The following is a 16,662-nucleotide window of genomic DNA, read 5'->3' as shown; positions in this document are numbered from 1 at the left end:
AAAAAAAAAAAAAAAAAAAAAAAGAAAAAAGAAAAAAGAAGAAGAAGCAAAAATTGGGAAGACAAACCGTGGAATTGGTGGGTGAGGATTGAGGAAGCAAGAACAGAGTAGCAGACACGCAATCTCTCCTACACGTCTCAGATTATGGTTTTGCAATCGTCTCCCCTAAAAAAAACCCTAAAAACAAAAATCAGACAGAGACAAGTATGAGAATTGCAAAACAAGAAGAAGAAGATCGGATTAAAAAAGAGAGAGAAGAGAGAGTACCAAACAAGAAGAAGGAGGAGGAGAAGGGCTCGTGGATCGTTCGTCGTCTTCGCTAATTCCTCTTTAGAAATTCGCCCGTTCGTGCTTTGGATTGAAAAACAATTCCCGCTGTTAGATAAGACAAGATCTTACAACAATATCAGATGTTAGAATTTTGGAAATCCGTTAAATTCTGAGATGAAGGATAGAAGCAGAGATTAGGGCAGCTTACTTACTTAACTTGGATAGAACGTCGTATGTCTACTACAATCGGATCATCCCTTCGGCTTCATCGATTTATCATCGTCTCGAGAGAGACCACCGGCGGCGACAAAGCTGCTTGGCTCTTCGCAGGGAGAAACCAAAATATAAATAAATAAAAAAGATGAAAGATATGATTTTTGTTTTTTCCATCGAGAGAGAAAAGTGATGTGAGAGTATTTATAAGATTTTGTAGGGTTTACTAACTCCTAATAATAAAATAAATAGGATTTCCTTTTCCCTTTTCTTTTGTTTTGCATATTTCCTTTTCTTCTTTTTTGGATTAACTTTTCCTTTTTTTTTTTTTTTGCAATTGTGCTATCAGATCGCAAGATTCACAAGGGTAAGATTATAAATAATAATTATAAAAAAAAGATTGATGATTTCTTTCCCCCAAGAATTATTATAATTTGTTGTAAGAAGAGATGTAGTTGCCTAGTTGGTATTTGTTTATAAGTTAGGTTTTTTTACACAGACAACAAAAAAAAGGAAAAACTTGTATTGTTTTCTTTTTTGTTGTATGTTTGTAATGGTTTTTACGTTTTACATTAAAAACTTACAAAATATATGAAATGGTTCCTAATTGCAAGACATGGAAAAAAATCGGTTTGCTTTGGACTAGTTTAGTAACGCAAAAAAGAAAAAACAGTGTTCAAAATATATTAGGTCTGCATATCCTAGAAGTTTTGATAATACGACCATGTCATGATCCGTATTGAATTGAAAATATTTTGGTCTCAGAGCAAATTCGTGTAGCTTTGAGCTTATAATTGCCTTCGACTTGTCTCCTTTCTTTATAAAGAACAACAACACCACAATGAAGAAGAGATCATCACATTCATTATTCACAGAATAATGAATGCATCAGTTTCTTCATAGGCGTGCAAAACTGGTTTAGAGGATTTCAAGATATTGGTAAGAATTCTACTTTTTAATTGCATTTGAACTATATTGGTAATGAATTTTTAACTTTATTGATTTGAATGTTGTAGGTGATGAAGAGTTCAAGTTTGTTGAAGAGGAAGGAAATATTGTTGTTGTCTAAGTTTATGACTTTGGATTTTGAGTTATGAGATTATGACTTTGGTTTTTGAGTTATGAGATTATGAAACAGTCTTTTCTTCATCTTTTTTCATAATTGATATTTTGTTGGTGAGGTTTGATAATTGATACTTTGATCGTATGTCTACACTTTGGTTTTGTAAAATAAATATCAGATTTTGTAAAATAAATAAGATTTTATAAAAATAAACACTTTGATTTTATACAACTAATCGAAATACTACTTGGGTTTATAAAATAAGTCCGATTTTATAAAAATAAACATGTTTGGTTTAATAGAAAAATTTTAAACACCAAACACAAAATACAAGAAACCTCAAAAATAAAAAAGTTGTCCAATGGACATGGCCATATTTTGGACCATTGTCCATTGTGGACCGTCCAAACTTAGTCCATAAACATAAACGTTCATATTGGACGCACCCATTGGACAATGGACAGTCCATTTGATAGTTATAGTGTGCTGCTCGAGTAATCTCGACTTAGGTCCATCGTCGTAATGTATTTTGATGCTTTCATCCTTTGGTGATACCAAAGTGTCCATCTCACAATCTTTTCCAAGTAACTTCATCGCAACTGGATCATTAACACTGCAAAATATATAAAAGAAGATGAGAAACGGTTCATGACTGTTTGACACTGCAAGCCACAAATGCACAAGTACTTATAACTAAGGGAACAAAAACTGGAAAAAAAAAAAAATCATATATATAAATAACAAGACTACAATGAGAGCTAGTATCATCCCGAGAAGTGAATATCACAATTCATACATGTCAGTGGCTTCCAGATTTCAAGTATATATATGAATTCATAGCATAAACATATGACATTTTTACAAACTCCATTCAGCAACTAATTAAAGTAGGCCAACAATATTGTCAAGCATACAGAATTTATAAAATGCTGTCGTATGAATGAATTTTACTTAAAAGTACCACCAAACAACAACATGGACTGAGTATTAATGGGCTGGGCTTACTATTATTCCACCATATTGAGATTTATTTCTAAAACGTTGTCGTTTCAATGCCCTTTTGCTGCTTCCTCTAATCTTTACTTATACTTGGCATTACTTTAGCTCCAAACTTAGCTAAACCTTCTCACGTGTGAAGTTTTCGGTCAAAGAGCCAGGTGTATCTTCACACGGTTTGCCAACGTCCTTATCCCCAGTCCTCTTTTTCCTAAAGTAGACCCTTTGAAGCTTATCAGATGCTACTTTACTAGGGCAAGGTTGTTTTGTATTTGTGTGTGTTCGGCTTTGATTGAAGTATCCTTGTAATATATAAAATTTTCTGTCATTAGATTCTGTTGAGGCACGAAACATACAAGTTTTTCATTAGTTTTCTAAAAGCCCAAACTTAAGTAACATTAGACAAGCCTATTAATAAGCCTATGACTAGAATCAGACGATAAAAAACGACACCGTATCATCACTCGAGTGATTTCTTCTCTTTGAGCAACTCTACTACTTTCTTCATGGTCGGCCTGTTAATCGGAAACGACGAGGTACAAAGCAATGCAACGTCGAGAACTTTCTCTATCTCTTCATATTCTCTCATCGAAAGTTTCATCTTTGGATCCACAAGCTTGCCAAGATTTCGATAATTTCTAGTTGGTGAATCTTGATTCATGGCTCCATCTTCCGGTGACGGAAAAGAACACAAAGCTGCTTCCATTGCAAACTTAACAATGTCCTTATTCTCACCAAAACACGAATCGTTCGGTCTTTTTCCGGTAATCAGTTCGAGCAAAACGACCCCGAAGCTATAAACATCACTCTTTTCATCCACTTTTGACGTGTAACCATATTCTGTAACCACAAACAGAACAACACAAATTTAAAATAATGTTACTAAAAATTTTGGTTATTCGGTTTGAATGTTTCAGATTTTTGGGTACTCTGGTATATATAATTCATGAATTTGTAGTAATAGAGTTTATAGAATTGTTACCAGGAGCAATGTAGCCGTAGGTTCCAGCAACACAAGACATGGTAGAAACATCGGAGACACCATCATTGTCTTTTCTCTTTAACGGTTTAGCTAAACCGAAATCAGCAACACGTGGCTTCATCTCATGGTCCAACAATATGTTATTGCTTTTAACGTCACGGTGAACAATCGGTGGAACAGAGTCATGATGTAGATAAGCAAGTCCTTGAGCAGCACCCACCGCGATCGAAAATCGTGTCGTCCAGTCAAGTGTAGAAACGGCACGATGTTCTTTCTCCGAATGCAATTCTTTCTCCGAATGCAAAACGTCACCCAAGCTTCCGTTTTCCATGAACTCGTACACCAAAAACCGAAACTCATCGCCGTTACAGCACATAAGAAGCTTCACGATGTTTCCGTGTCTGACCCGACCCAGTATCTCTACTTCGGATCTGAATACGGATTCAGATTCCGGTTTCTGACCCGGTCCTCCCAAGAGTTTCTTCACCGCGAGCGTTTGACCCGACTTGAGTTTCACTCTGTAAACCAGACCCGACCCGCCCGACCCGATTATGTTCTCTTCCATTAATTGCGGGTATATGTCTTCCTCCGTGAACCCGACCCGCTGGAAAATGATTACTTTATTTATTGGTTTCGGTTTTCTCTTAAATAACGGTTTGGTTTTGATGAATAGCCAAACCAAAGCTCCGGTTAGTACAAGGATGCATAGGATTGAGATCGCGAGGATGTACCGAGTCTCCGGTTTAGATCGGCAAGGTCGAATCGGATCCAAATTCGGGCCACATAGATTCGGGTTACCCAATAAACCGGATCGAAAAACGTCTTGCTGAAACCCATAAGGGATCTTACCATAGAGTTTGTTATCGGAGACGTTGAATTGGTTAAGCTTCAGCTTCAACAGCTCCGACGGAATCTCACCGGTGATTTGGTTATTGGAGAGATCCAGGTAGTTCAATACCGGTAAATCACCGAGTTCCGATGGTATTCCGCCGCGTAAACGGTTGTTCGAGAGATTCAACTCGGTTAACTGGGTGCACGAACTCACCGAACTCGGAATCTCACCGTCGAGTATGTTCTCCTGCATCTCCAGTCTCTCTAGATTCTTCAATTTGTTAATGCAATTCGGAAGAGATCCTGAGAAACGGTTGCGGCTAAGATCGATGACTCTGAGATCTCCGAGATCACAGATACTGGAGGGAATCGCACCGGAGAAATTGTTACCGGAGATCTCGAGCTGAGATAGATGACGAGCATTAGATAGCGAAGGAGGAATCGAACCTTGTAATTGATTGTTGTTGGCTAGCTCGAGACGAGTTAGAGGAAGCTCCCAAAACCTAACCGGAACTTCGCCGGAGAGTTTGTTATTCGCCATTCGGATGTAATTAAGCGAACCACAACCGCCGTAATATTCCGGAATTTCGCCGCTCAATTGATTGTTGAAAGTGATGATACGTTCAAGCTTTCTTCTGTAGCAGAGATACGGCGGCAATTCGCCGGAGAATCTGTTCGTCGAGACATCGAATTCAGATATACCGGAGAATCTTCCGAGATTCCTAGGTAACGTCCCCGTGAAGCTGTTGTTGAAGATCTTGAACTCGACGAGATTAGGATTCAAAGCCACGACATCTGGTAATCCTCCGGTGAAGTAGTTATCGTTGAGGTTGAACGAGATAAGTTGCAGAGCAGCGACTTTTTCCGGCAATTCACCGGTGAGATTGTTCTGAGAGACATCAAGATTCCTCAATTCGGTTAAATTTCCGATACTCTCCGGTAATTTTCCAGATAACCGGTTATCAAATAGCTCAATTTGATAAACCGATTTGAGTCTACCGATACTCTCAGGTATTTCTCCGGTGAGAGCATTCATAGCTAAATCGAGATTCTCTAGCAACGCCAGGTTCATGATCGAACGAGGGATTTCTCCTACGAGGTTCGATTTAGTTAGGCGTAGTTCACTCAGCTTCGTCAAGTGACCGAAGATGGATGGAATCGGACTAGGCTCGAAACTGATGTAAGCGAGATCAAGACGAGTCAACTCAGTCAGATTACCTAAAAACGCCGGAACGATTCCACTTAGCGGGTTGTCGTTAAGGTTCAGAACTTGGAGAGAAGTTAATCTCCCGTAGCTCAGAGGTATCTCGCCGGTGAACAAGTTCGATTCCAATTCAAGAACGCGTAGATTACGAAACTCCGGCGAGAATTCAGGTAATTTACCGGAGAAGTTGTTAACGTTGAGTATCAAAACTTGAACTTTAGAACAGAGGGAGAGAGGAGCTGAATTGATCGTACCGTTGAGATTGTTTTGAGAAAGATTGATGGTTATGAGTGTACGTATACGACAGAACCCGTAAGGAAACCCGCCGGAGATATTATATCCGGAGAGATCGATGGCAGTGACGGTGCTACCGTTTCTGATGTTATCGTCGCATGTGATTCCCGTCCAGTTACACGGACTGCGGTTATCTCCGGTTATGATCCAATCTTGTAAATTTCCATCCGGGTCAAAAAGTCGAGTCTTTTTAACCCGGCTAAGAATCTCAGCATCTCCGTTGGAAGAAACTTGGAGGAAACAAAAAAGAATAAGAAGTAGAGAGAGGAACAAGGAGAGAGAAGTAGTAGTAGTGGTCATCATCGTGTTGGGAAAATGATGATGAAAGACGATGAAGGTGAATAAGGAATGTTGTTGTTCATAGGAATCGTGATTAAAGAAGAAGAAAGAAGAAAGAAAAAAGGTAAGTGGCGTTTAAAAGAGATGGTTATATAAAGATGAACGGATTTGCAGGTTTTTTCCAATGAGACTTTCGCTCGTTTTGGTTGCTTTTCTTGATTCACATGGGAAGTACCAAAGTAGGTTTAGTGTGTGAGTGACAGTTTTTTCTTGAAGTTTTTGTGGAGTCTTAAAAGATATACTAATAAGTTGAAAAGGAATCTAGAAAACTTTTGTTAGTGACTCTTTGAAAACCCCAACATTATCTACATTTTTTTTCTTCTAGTTGGGTGGAATTAGATGAACCTAATAATTAATGTATGGTGTAAAATCGACTAATTTTAGAAAGAACATCTCAGCATACGTCTAATACAAAAATGGTTATTACTTGCTTAATGGGAATTGAAATTTTTTGTCATTGTTTTAAGACATTTTTGGTTATTAGAAAATATAATACGGTCCGAGTGTGAAAAAAGTAAAATGCGAGCAAAGCGTGGGTTAAAATGTCCAAATCTCTTGTGGTTTACAATTACAGACAATCCAAGAATTTTGAATGGGAAGCGAGTTTGAAACAAATACAATTAGAGAAATGCGGAGTAAAACCCGAAAACATGAATATGGAGTGGTAAGTTGGTAACACGTATGTTATAATAACAAGAAAACGTATTAGCGTAAACGTATTATAACGTTTCACCCTTTTTTCCCACTAATGATGTGTGCGTGTGTGAGCTTTCATAATCATAGCTGCATTCTACTAGATTATGTACATTTGTAGGCTTCTATTGGTTGTTTAAGCTTAGATATGCGTTTACATAACAAAATAATTATGTTTGACTTCAATGTCTTTTGATGTGTTTGATGAATCCAAGGACAGAGTTTTTTTATGTTTCACCCTTAACTTTTGAATTTTGGGAAGCAAAATGCGAATTTGTTTGTAAAATTATATGTGGGAACAAATGTAAGATATACTAATTCTTTTCCAATTCGATCGATATGCTACAAGATCATACAAAATTACTAAATAAACAGGTTATAACTAGCATTTCAGTAAATAAATCATACCAAAAAAGGTTCTTCTACGACCAAAACATATATATTATCAAGAAAAATATTTTATTAAGCCTGAAGTTATGTTGTTGATGGTTAATCGAACAACAGTTAGTCAGTAACAGTAGCTTTGACTAGGAAGGAGGATGGTAACTGGTAAGTGTCTGTGTCTCTCAAGTGGATGCATTTACAAACAGAGAATGTTAGGTAATGCTGTGTAGACTTCATTTCATCAACTCTTCCTTTTTAGTCTTCAGTTAGGCGCAGTTAATGTCTAATCTTAAACTTTAGTAATAATTTAACAGTGCAATGAGACTTTTTTACCCTCTCGCCAATTTTGTTTTATGTTCAATGTTTTTGTTCTTGTTTTAACCATCTTCTAGAAGGCAATGACAAATTTGTCATAAAACGCTAACTTCAAAACTAAATGGAAGGGAGCCATTTGAGAAGACACTAGAACCACATTCACGTACGGCTCATCAGAAGTTGAGGCTTCTCTACTTAATTAGCATTCAATTGTTTTGTTTTGCTTTGGAATATGCAATCGCCGGAAGACACTCTACGTCGCCGTGAAGACTCTTCTGTCTGAGTAAATTGTACTTTTAGTCAACATTTAGCTTTCCCAAAACATCTCCTAATTTTTCTTACTTCAAAAGAAATGCATATTTTAGTCACCATTAGAGTAGTACATTATCCACGCTAAAAAAAAATTATATATAAACACTGGTACGTTCCTTAACAATAAAAGTAATTAACAAAAGACTAAATACATTGAATTTATCGAAAAAAATGGATGGGAACATATAATAATGTATGTTTGTGGTTTTTCAATTAAAAGCTCATAACTTTAGAAGGTTGTTGAACTGCTATTCTGTTTTTTTTTTTGTTTCTCACTTTGTTTTTTATACACGACACCACTCTCACTCCACTTATGTGTAGTGTCTCGCTTCTTAAGCATGTTAAATCATTTTTGTGTACATTGTACGAACCGAACGGAGCGGAACAGAACAGAACAAATCTTCAGTACTGCCTGACGACTACTTAAACTAACACTGGAACTCCCGCGGAACATTGGAGGGTGTAATTAATTCGTCTCTAGATATTGGGCTGTATTCTTTAAAGATAAAGCCCATTCTACTATTTTAGTATTCGAAAATAACATGTGGGTCGGGCTAAGGCCCGTATATTCCTGGCCTAATTAATATGTATTTATTCTGATGGTGTGGTGTCACGAGTTTTTTTCCAAACGGATCATTTATTTACTCACAATATCCGCATATAAGAAGAACCTTCTCTCACGGACACATATAATATACGGACGGTTGCAATCATATAAAAACAGATATGGTGTTTTTGGTGTGTGGGACGTTCTCGTGTTTTTGGTGTGTCGGGTCTCGTGTGATCTCTCATTTTGAAAAGAGTATTAATTAAAGCACAAACAAACCACTAAAATTGCAGCAAAAGGAGAAAAATGCGAAGGAAAAAAAAAGTAAAGAAAGGCAAATCTCAATAATGAGTACTCTCGTGATGCTTTTTAACAAATCTATCGTGCGTTTTATAGAATGTTTACGAGACACGTGTGGGCAACTCACGTGTCAAAGTTGACTGGGTCTTCCCTATTTGAAGGATACTATTTGGTGGGATTTGGATTCCAAATGAGAAAAACAAAAAAAAAAAAGCTAAAGTTTCTGATTCGTAATTATAACTTTGCTTTAAAATTGTTTTAACTTGATCAATTTCAATTTATCGAATATGTGATCATTATTACTGTACTGCTAAGTGCTGACCTTGACAGAGAGTCTCAACGGATATGAGTTTAATTTTGTTCAATTTTATTACTTTGGTATAGACAATTTGATAGGAAAATGCAAGAATATAGCACCACTGGTTAAAATTTAGCTGTGTCATCTCATTTTATTACCAGTCGACATTGTTGTTAAGGCGTGGTTTGCGATAACGCATGACTAAAATTTTCAACGTAACATTGATTTCAACCTGTATTATTTGTTTTCAAAATGCTGATAGATATTGTTTGTGTTTATGCATGTGCATAACTTACAATAATGGCAGTAATAATTACATATTAGACAATAAGTATTCATTATTAGGAGTACATCATGCCTTGTATAAAATAAAAGAAGATAGATCATGCAAAAATTATATTTATGTTATCTCATGAATAATGTGGCGAGTGAGCTTTACAGCTAATTACTAAAAATTGATAATTTTTTTAAAAAAGAGGTATATATATGTGCTTATAATTCAAAAGGATCAGAAGAAGCATATGGAAACATTTGTCACGTTTGATTTTTCAAAACTGTCTGTATACAAACGAAAAAGGGAGCATTAACCAATGTCTCTTCTGCTTTTTGTCATCTCAACGTCACCTCAACATAACACTTTATAAATTTAACCATATAATTAATTTGTTATGATAGTTCTTCTCTGGTTACAATAATATATATTACAATCATGAATTATCTCCTGCATTTTCTTTATGAACAATAACAAAAAGTACTGCAATCATAATTATATAAGTACACATTATTACTCGTGAAACTATGAAATTTCAAAGTGAATCTTTTTATTTACATATATGGATGACTGGATGATGTATTACGAATCTCTACCTAACATCACGTTGCGATATGACATATAATAATTTTCACATACACATAACCCACATTACATATATATATAGAGATATATTGACGCACACGTACTACATACCATGAAGCAACTTCAGTCACGTGTCAGGGAAGACAATCGGTTGACGTACAAATTCATTGCATTTCAACTCCACTTATCATACATAGTAATAACACATAATTAATCCCACGAATGCATTACTATAATCTGATCTTTTATGTTTTTTTTCTGGCATATATTTTGTATACCACAAATACTATAGGGATGAGGGATCTATATTTCGAATTCACTACATAATTCAAACGAAATGGGGAATATTTGGGCCAACACAACAGCCAGTAGTACATGAATCAGAGTATTAATAGGTAAGGCGATAAGATTTTTTTTTTTTTTTTCTTGTGTAGGAATTTCGAAATTGTAAAGCGGCTGATACCAAATATATACATTTACTCTATTAACGGCATATTTTCACATATCAAATCAACAAATAAATTTCTAAATTATGTAATTGTCATTTTACCTTTTGGTGTAAGGATTCTCTTAGCAACTACGAGGGGATGGGACATAACTATGTCGGGGAAAACAATGAAACCAAGAAGATGACAAAAAGGACCCATTCAAAACCACAGTCCACTCCTTTCTTTCTTTCTTTCTCTTCTACGTGTCTCTGTCACATCACAATCAAATAGTCCACGTGGCATTTTTACCTCTAAATCTAACCAATAAGAAATGTTTGAAATTGATTTTTATACTTATGTGCTATGTGGAAGGCCTATAAGCGTAGACACAGAGTAAACTGAGTTAGAAAATTGGGGAGTCTAATTTTCAGTGCTTATGAGTTGTCACAGATGAAAATTCTTTGAGATAAGAAAGTTTGTAATTAATATTTTTTTTTCCCCTTGTCCGGGAATTACGCATAATGTGAGAATATAAAGCTGATAAGAAAAGACATTGTTAACTGTTTTTTTCCACCTTTTATTTTCACCTTTGTCATCCATCGAACATGAAGTATCCCATGGACGTATAGTTGTTATGTGAGTGATGAAATCGTGATCACACACACGCAATAGATGTGTGTATGTATCAAGCAAACAAAAAACTCTTCTTGTTCGTTTGTGAAATAAACGTTATATTTCTTTTTAAAAATATATATTTGCAGTAAGGCTCTTCAAATAGTAACTTGTTTGGAGTATAGTAATAAAAGAATCATAAACATATAGCAATAGGATTTTACTAAATGGATGATAGTGTTTGGATTTTATTTTTCAAGGGAGGACTGTTGCATTATAGAAAATGGATGACAGTGTTTGGATTTTATCTTAGGCTTTAAATGTAGAAAGCATATTAGGCAGAGCATATCAAGTGGTTCAAGCAGATCAAGCAGAATAAAAGTAGATTAAATATTTGGTTGTTCAAGTGCAGATCAAACGTGAACAGCATCAAAAAATGTTGTAGACCAGATCTGCATGTATTTCTCATGCATTTACCATAAAAAAACAAAAATATATGAACTGCACACAGTTTATCTGCATTAATTTTTAAAATTAAAAAAATTCTTGAATGGTAATTTAGTGATAAGAGTACTACATTAAAAAGTGATCTGCTATTTTTCTGTCCTCCCATTCAAAGCCTTAGTGTAAACATTTTATCATAGAGTTCCTTGAGAATCCCCTATCAAAGCCACAACTTAGCCGATTACTTATGCCATACAAAAATTGAACAAACATTACATAGCTTCAATTTTGTTTGTTTGGTCCAAAATGTCTCGTAAAAACCTAGACTTACTCTAAGATCTACAATCATCATTGTAAACTACGTACAACCAAATGAAACCATATAAATGTAAGTTGGGTGCGGCATATATTTATGAGCACGAGCTAGTGAAGATTCATAAATGCTTAACGAAGACTAGAAATTGCTTCATGAGAAGGGAATAGAGTTAGACAGAGAGATCTCATTAAAACCATTAAAGGACTTACGACTTGGTATATGATTTTGCATGTGGGAGAAAATATTTGTGAGCGAGAGAGCTTTTACTTTCTTACCTTCTCTCATATTATTAACTCAAAACCAATCATTTATCTCCCCACCACATTTATACCTTTGATCTCTCTCTCTGACTTTTTTTTACCCACATGCTTTGTTCTCTTTAATTATTCTTCCAAGTTTACAACTTTCACCTAAATTCAACCTTGTTGATGGAGATCAAAAAGTTCAAATTTGTATTTTCTTCTTGGGGTGTAGTTACCGCAGCTGTAAGGAGGACTAATCTGAATCAGTTTTTTTTTTTTATAAACAATTCCTGTAACAGTAAAAAATCGTAGATTTTACGACGGTTTTTAACTATGTCAAAATACCAAAAACCAATAAATATAAGAGGAACGTTCATATCAGTGGCAGATACGTGACGCTACAGCAAAGACATGCACTGATGCAAGAGTCTTCACACTACACATACATGTAACTGTAAATTAAGTTTCCTCAAAACCCCAACTGTACATTTTTCATTCATACAAATTTCAAACTACAATAGAGCTGAATTTCATAATTAAAAAGAAAAAGGAAGATAAAAAGTAAAAGCCGAGTAAAAAATTAAACACACTTAAAAAAGAGTTAAACAATAATACTAAACCGAACCAAATCACCAAACCAGTCTAAAAGGTAATTAACAAACCAAATCTCATCGCTAAAACCATTCTGAAAAAGGACGAATTTACCCTTGTACCCCTAAATTTACCTCCCGGGAATCGTAAAACTTTCAGAGATTAAGTAGATCCGGTGGACCTCCTTGACCACCGACCTTAGGCGAAAGCTCATTCTCCGGCGTTGATTCCGTCGTCGGCTGATCCTTAGAAGGTAGCGATTTCGGGATCTCGGTGAGAATCTGAACGACTTCTCTCATCGTCGGCCTCTCAACAGCTTGTTCTTCAACACAGAGCATCGCGACGTAGAAGACGTGCGTCACTTCATGAATCGGGATCGAAGAAAGCCTCGGATCAAGCACTTTCAGAACCGACTCCTTGTTCGAATCAGTCATCTTACGAACCCATTGCACGATATCGACACCGTCTCCGAATTCTCCGACGGGCTTTCTTCCGGTGACGAGTTCTAAAAGAACCACTCCGAAACTATACACATCGCTCTTCTCATCTACCTTCAGTGTATACGCATACTCTATACAAACAACAAAACAGAGCAAAAGATCGTCCAAGTTAGAACCTTTATTTAGTAACAGAGCAAAAGAGATTGTAAAGTTTGATTTTTTTTTTTTGTATGAAACAGAGCAAAAGAGATTGTAAAGTTTGAATCTTTTTGTTAGTACCTGGAGCTATGTAGCCGTATGAACCAGCGATTGCAGACATACATTCAGAAGTACCAGAATCTTGAAGGAACTTAGCGAGACCAAAGTCAGCAACATGGGCTTCAAAGTTTGAATCGAGGAGGATGTTGTTTGATTTGACATCTCTGTGAACAATCAATGGTGAACAATCATGATGAAGATAACAAAGTCCTTTTGCAGCTTCGAGAGCAATCTTGTAACGTGTATCCCAATGCAAGTGTCCTCCTTTCTTACCGTGAAGCACCTCACCGAGACTACCATTAGGCATGTACTCATAGACAAGTAGATTCGTCTCGTGGTTAGAGCAAAAACCAAGAAGCCTCACGATGTGTCTGTGTCTTATCCTTCCTAAGGTTTGAATCTCTGCGTTGAATCCGTGGTCATGGGAAGAACCACGAGACATTGCAGCGAGTCTTTTGACCGCGACTAGATCACCGTTAGGCATTACACCTTTGTAGACAATACCAGCTCCTCCTTTGCCTATAATGTTGTCTTCTTTAAGAGAATCCAAGACATCATCACATGTGAAGTCTAGCCTCTGGAAAGCTGTTAATCTCCAAGCCCGTGACTCGCTAGCCTTTTTCAATGATCTAGCTTTGATTATAGCTGCAACCGCGAAAGCAATTGAACATACGAGTAGTCCAAGAACGAGCAATAGCTTCATAGAAGCTGACAGTGGTCCTTTACTATGACCCTGGTGACCTCCTTTAGCAACACCATCTTTACAAGGACCAAGGTAAGGACCACAGAGATCAGGATTACCCAAGAACGATGTGTAGTTGAAGTAACTGAACTGTCCGGTTCCCGGAACTAAACCGGAGAGATTGTTGTAAGAGAAGTCAAGTGATGTTAAGCTCTGCATTGACGAGATCGAACCAGGGATTGATCCAAGCAGATGGTTTCTCGACAGATTCAAGTAATTCAAAATCCTCATACCAGTGATCTCGTTTGGTATTTCACCAGAGAGCTCGTTTCGGCTCAGATCGACAAAAGTTAAGAGCTTGCAACGGCTGATCTCAGGAGCGATTCTACCGGAGAATAAGTTGTGGCTGAAATCAATCTTGGAGAGCTGCTGGAGCTTCCCTACCTCTGAAGGAATCTGACCTTCGAACTTGTTACCATCAAGGAGAAGTTTCTGAACGCCGGTGAAGTTTCCGATCGCCGGAGGTAATGGACCTGAAAGCTGGTTATTTGATAAGCTGATCTGGCCAAGATTCACGGAGACACCTCCAGCCACCGGTAATTCTCCGGAGAGATAGTTATCTTGGAGCTCCACTTGAGTTAATTTGGGTAATCCGAATAGTCCTTTAGGGATTGACCCGTTTAGGAAATTCTGACCGATTCGGATCCTGGTCAAAGACTCACACTTACCAAGAGAATCAGGGATTGAACCAAAGAGGAAGTTTCCGAGAGTGATTAAAGTCTCCAACTTGTTACCGGAGCACATGTTCGGCGGTAAAGTTCCGGTGAGTTTATTTGAAGAGAGATCAACGAGATTGAGTTTACCGTTTTCCCCAAGTTTCTGCGGTATGCTTCCGGTGAAATTGTTCTCCCAAAGCTGCAACACTTCAAGCTCCGGCAAGTCTCCGATGAACTCCGGTATCTCTCCGTGAAGCTTGTTTCTGAAGAGATTCAAAAGCGTGAGGTTCTTAAGCTCCGCGAAACTCGCTGGAATCTCTCCGGTGAACATGTTGTTAGACAAATCCATCGATTTCAAACTCGAGAGCGTTCCTAGCTCCCAAGTTAACGGACCGGAGAACACGTTCACTTGCAAGAAAAGCGTGTCGAGCTTCTGAAGCTTTCCGATCTCCGGTGGAATCTCTCCGGTTAATCCGCAGTTAGCACCGTCGAGTCGTACTAGCTCCGATAAGTTTCCGATCTCTGGAGGTAAACCGTCTTCAAAAGCGTTGTAGTAGCCGATGTAAAGCTCCCGGAGAGTTGTTAAGTTTCCGATCTCTGGAGGGATTTTTCCTACGAGCTCGTTCCCGGAAACTGCTAGATACTCGATAACCGGCCAGCTTCCGTACGAAGGTGGGATCTTTCCGGCGAAGTAGTTCCCGCCGAGGTGAAGATGACGGAGCTGAGTTAGGTTGGTGACGGAAAGAGGTAAATCTCCGGTCAAGTTGTTGTTGTAGACATCGAGAACTCTGAGATTCACTAATCCAGAAGAAAGCTCATCGGGAAACGAACCGTTGAAGACATTGTTGGAGAGATTCAAGTGACGAAGACCGGAGAGAATCGAGATCTCAGGCGGAATCGGACCGGAGATCTGATTCTCAGCGAGTGAGAGGTTCTGAAGAAGACGTAGATGGGAGACGTCAGGGGAGAGAGTACCGGAGAGGTTGAGACCAGAGAGATCAAGAGAGGTCACGTGACGGCGAGAGACGTCGCACGTGACACCAACCCATGTACAGAAGCTAGTGGAGACTTTCCAGGAGGAGAGAGGGGAGTTTTGGTCATCAGTTCCGGCGCCGGTGAGAGATGATTTGAGTGAGAGAAGGGCACGGAACTCGGAGATTGGTCGGCTTGTTGTGAAGGTATGAGAAATGTGGAGGAGAAAGAGAAGCAGAAGAAAAAGTTTCATTTTTTATTTTGCGCTATCTCTCTCTCTCTCTCTCTCTCTCTCTCTTGTGTGTGAGAGATTTAGGGTTGTGAGATTGGTGTGAGGAGGGAGTGTGAATGAAGATGGTAAGTGAAGAAGACGAAGTTGAGGAAGAAGGCGTGAATTTGTTTTATATTCGTTTTATTTTTTTTGATTTTTTGGAATTGAAGATATTTGCCACGTCAGATTTTGATTTTGTTACACTACTTTTTAGTTTTAAAACTAAAAAAGTAATTGGAGGTAGATACATGAACACAAATTACTATTTACTAGTACTGATTTGATAAAAAAGTGTAAGTGATAGACTGCCAAAAAAAAAAATTACATTTTAATTCAATATTGAAAATATTCACAAATATTGATATAAGTTTCTGAAATTGGAGTTTTAATTTAATACAAACGGAGTAAAAACTATATACATTTTTACAAATAATTCAGATTCCAAAACCATTATGCTTTGACGAAATGAATATTGTGCTATGATTATTTATTTATTTATTTATAACGTTCGTACGAAGGAGAATATACTATTATTAGAGAAGGTTCATTTATTTTTGTTTTGGAGCCATGTTGTTCTTGAAACATTTTGAAAGGTGGTGATATATATATATTCTCAAGTGTTGACAAAATCCCCTATAATACGACTACGTTTTTTTCTACCTTTTTTTTTTCTTTTTCTAATAATCAATTGTTGTTTACTTGTTTTCTCCATTAAACTTGAACATGTTTAACTGGAATTGGACGTAGATAGAGTAACTAAAACCACTCAGAAATACAAAAAAAAAAAAAAAAA

The 16,662-nt window shown here is 37.2% G+C and overlaps 2 protein-coding genes and 1 long non-coding RNA gene across 3 annotated transcripts; all 3 read right to left on the bottom strand.

The window, feature by feature from the left end:
• Positions 60-644, bottom strand: LOC104762756. Its single transcript, XR_763616.1, has 3 exons — positions 483-644; positions 268-394; positions 60-177 (listed from the first exon to the last, which is right to left on the bottom strand). It is a non-coding gene; the product is annotated as an uncharacterized LOC104762756 (long non-coding RNA).
• On the bottom strand, positions 2,852-6,551 carry LOC104762755 (LRR receptor-like serine/threonine-protein kinase HSL2). Its single transcript, XM_010486111.2, has 2 exons — positions 3,525-6,551; positions 2,852-3,382 (listed from the first exon to the last, which is right to left on the bottom strand). Exons 1-2 carry the CDS (start codon positions 6,154-6,156, stop codon positions 3,003-3,005), a joined length of 3,012 nt encoding a protein of 1,003 aa, XP_010484413.1. The 5' UTR covers positions 6,157-6,551; the 3' UTR covers positions 2,852-3,002.
• On the bottom strand, positions 12,399-15,981 carry LOC104762754 (leucine-rich repeat receptor-like serine/threonine-protein kinase BAM1). Its single transcript, XM_010486110.2, has 2 exons — positions 13,250-15,981; positions 12,399-13,101 (listed from the first exon to the last, which is right to left on the bottom strand). Exons 1-2 carry the CDS (start codon positions 15,849-15,851, stop codon positions 12,686-12,688), a joined length of 3,018 nt encoding a protein of 1,005 aa, XP_010484412.1. The 5' UTR covers positions 15,852-15,981; the 3' UTR covers positions 12,399-12,685.

The sequence above is a fragment of the Camelina sativa genome, chromosome 18 (genome assembly GCF_000633955.1).
Source record: "Camelina sativa cultivar DH55 chromosome 18, Cs, whole genome shotgun sequence".
NCBI classification, from domain to species: Eukaryota; Viridiplantae; Streptophyta; class Magnoliopsida; order Brassicales; family Brassicaceae; genus Camelina; species Camelina sativa.
Note: the sequence above shows the minus strand (reverse complement) of the source record. Positions and strands in the feature narration are given on the sequence as shown.

Excerpts from the sequence above, each read along its gene's own strand:
- LOC104762755 (XM_010486111.2), bottom strand. The coding sequence starts at position 6,156 with ATGATGACCACTACTACTACTTCTCTCTCCTTGTTCCTCTCTCTACTT. Across the intron at positions 3,383-3,524 it reads CTACGGCTACATTGCTCCTG|AATATGGTTACACGTCAAAA; the intron begins GTAACAATTCTA and ends TTGTGGTTACAG.
- LOC104762754 (XM_010486110.2), bottom strand. The coding sequence starts at position 15,851 with ATGAAACTTTTTCTTCTGCTTCTCTTTCTCCTCCACATTTCTCATACC. Across the intron at positions 13,102-13,249 it reads ATACGGCTACATAGCTCCAG|AGTATGCGTATACACTGAAG; the intron begins GTACTAACAAAA and ends TTGTTTGTATAG.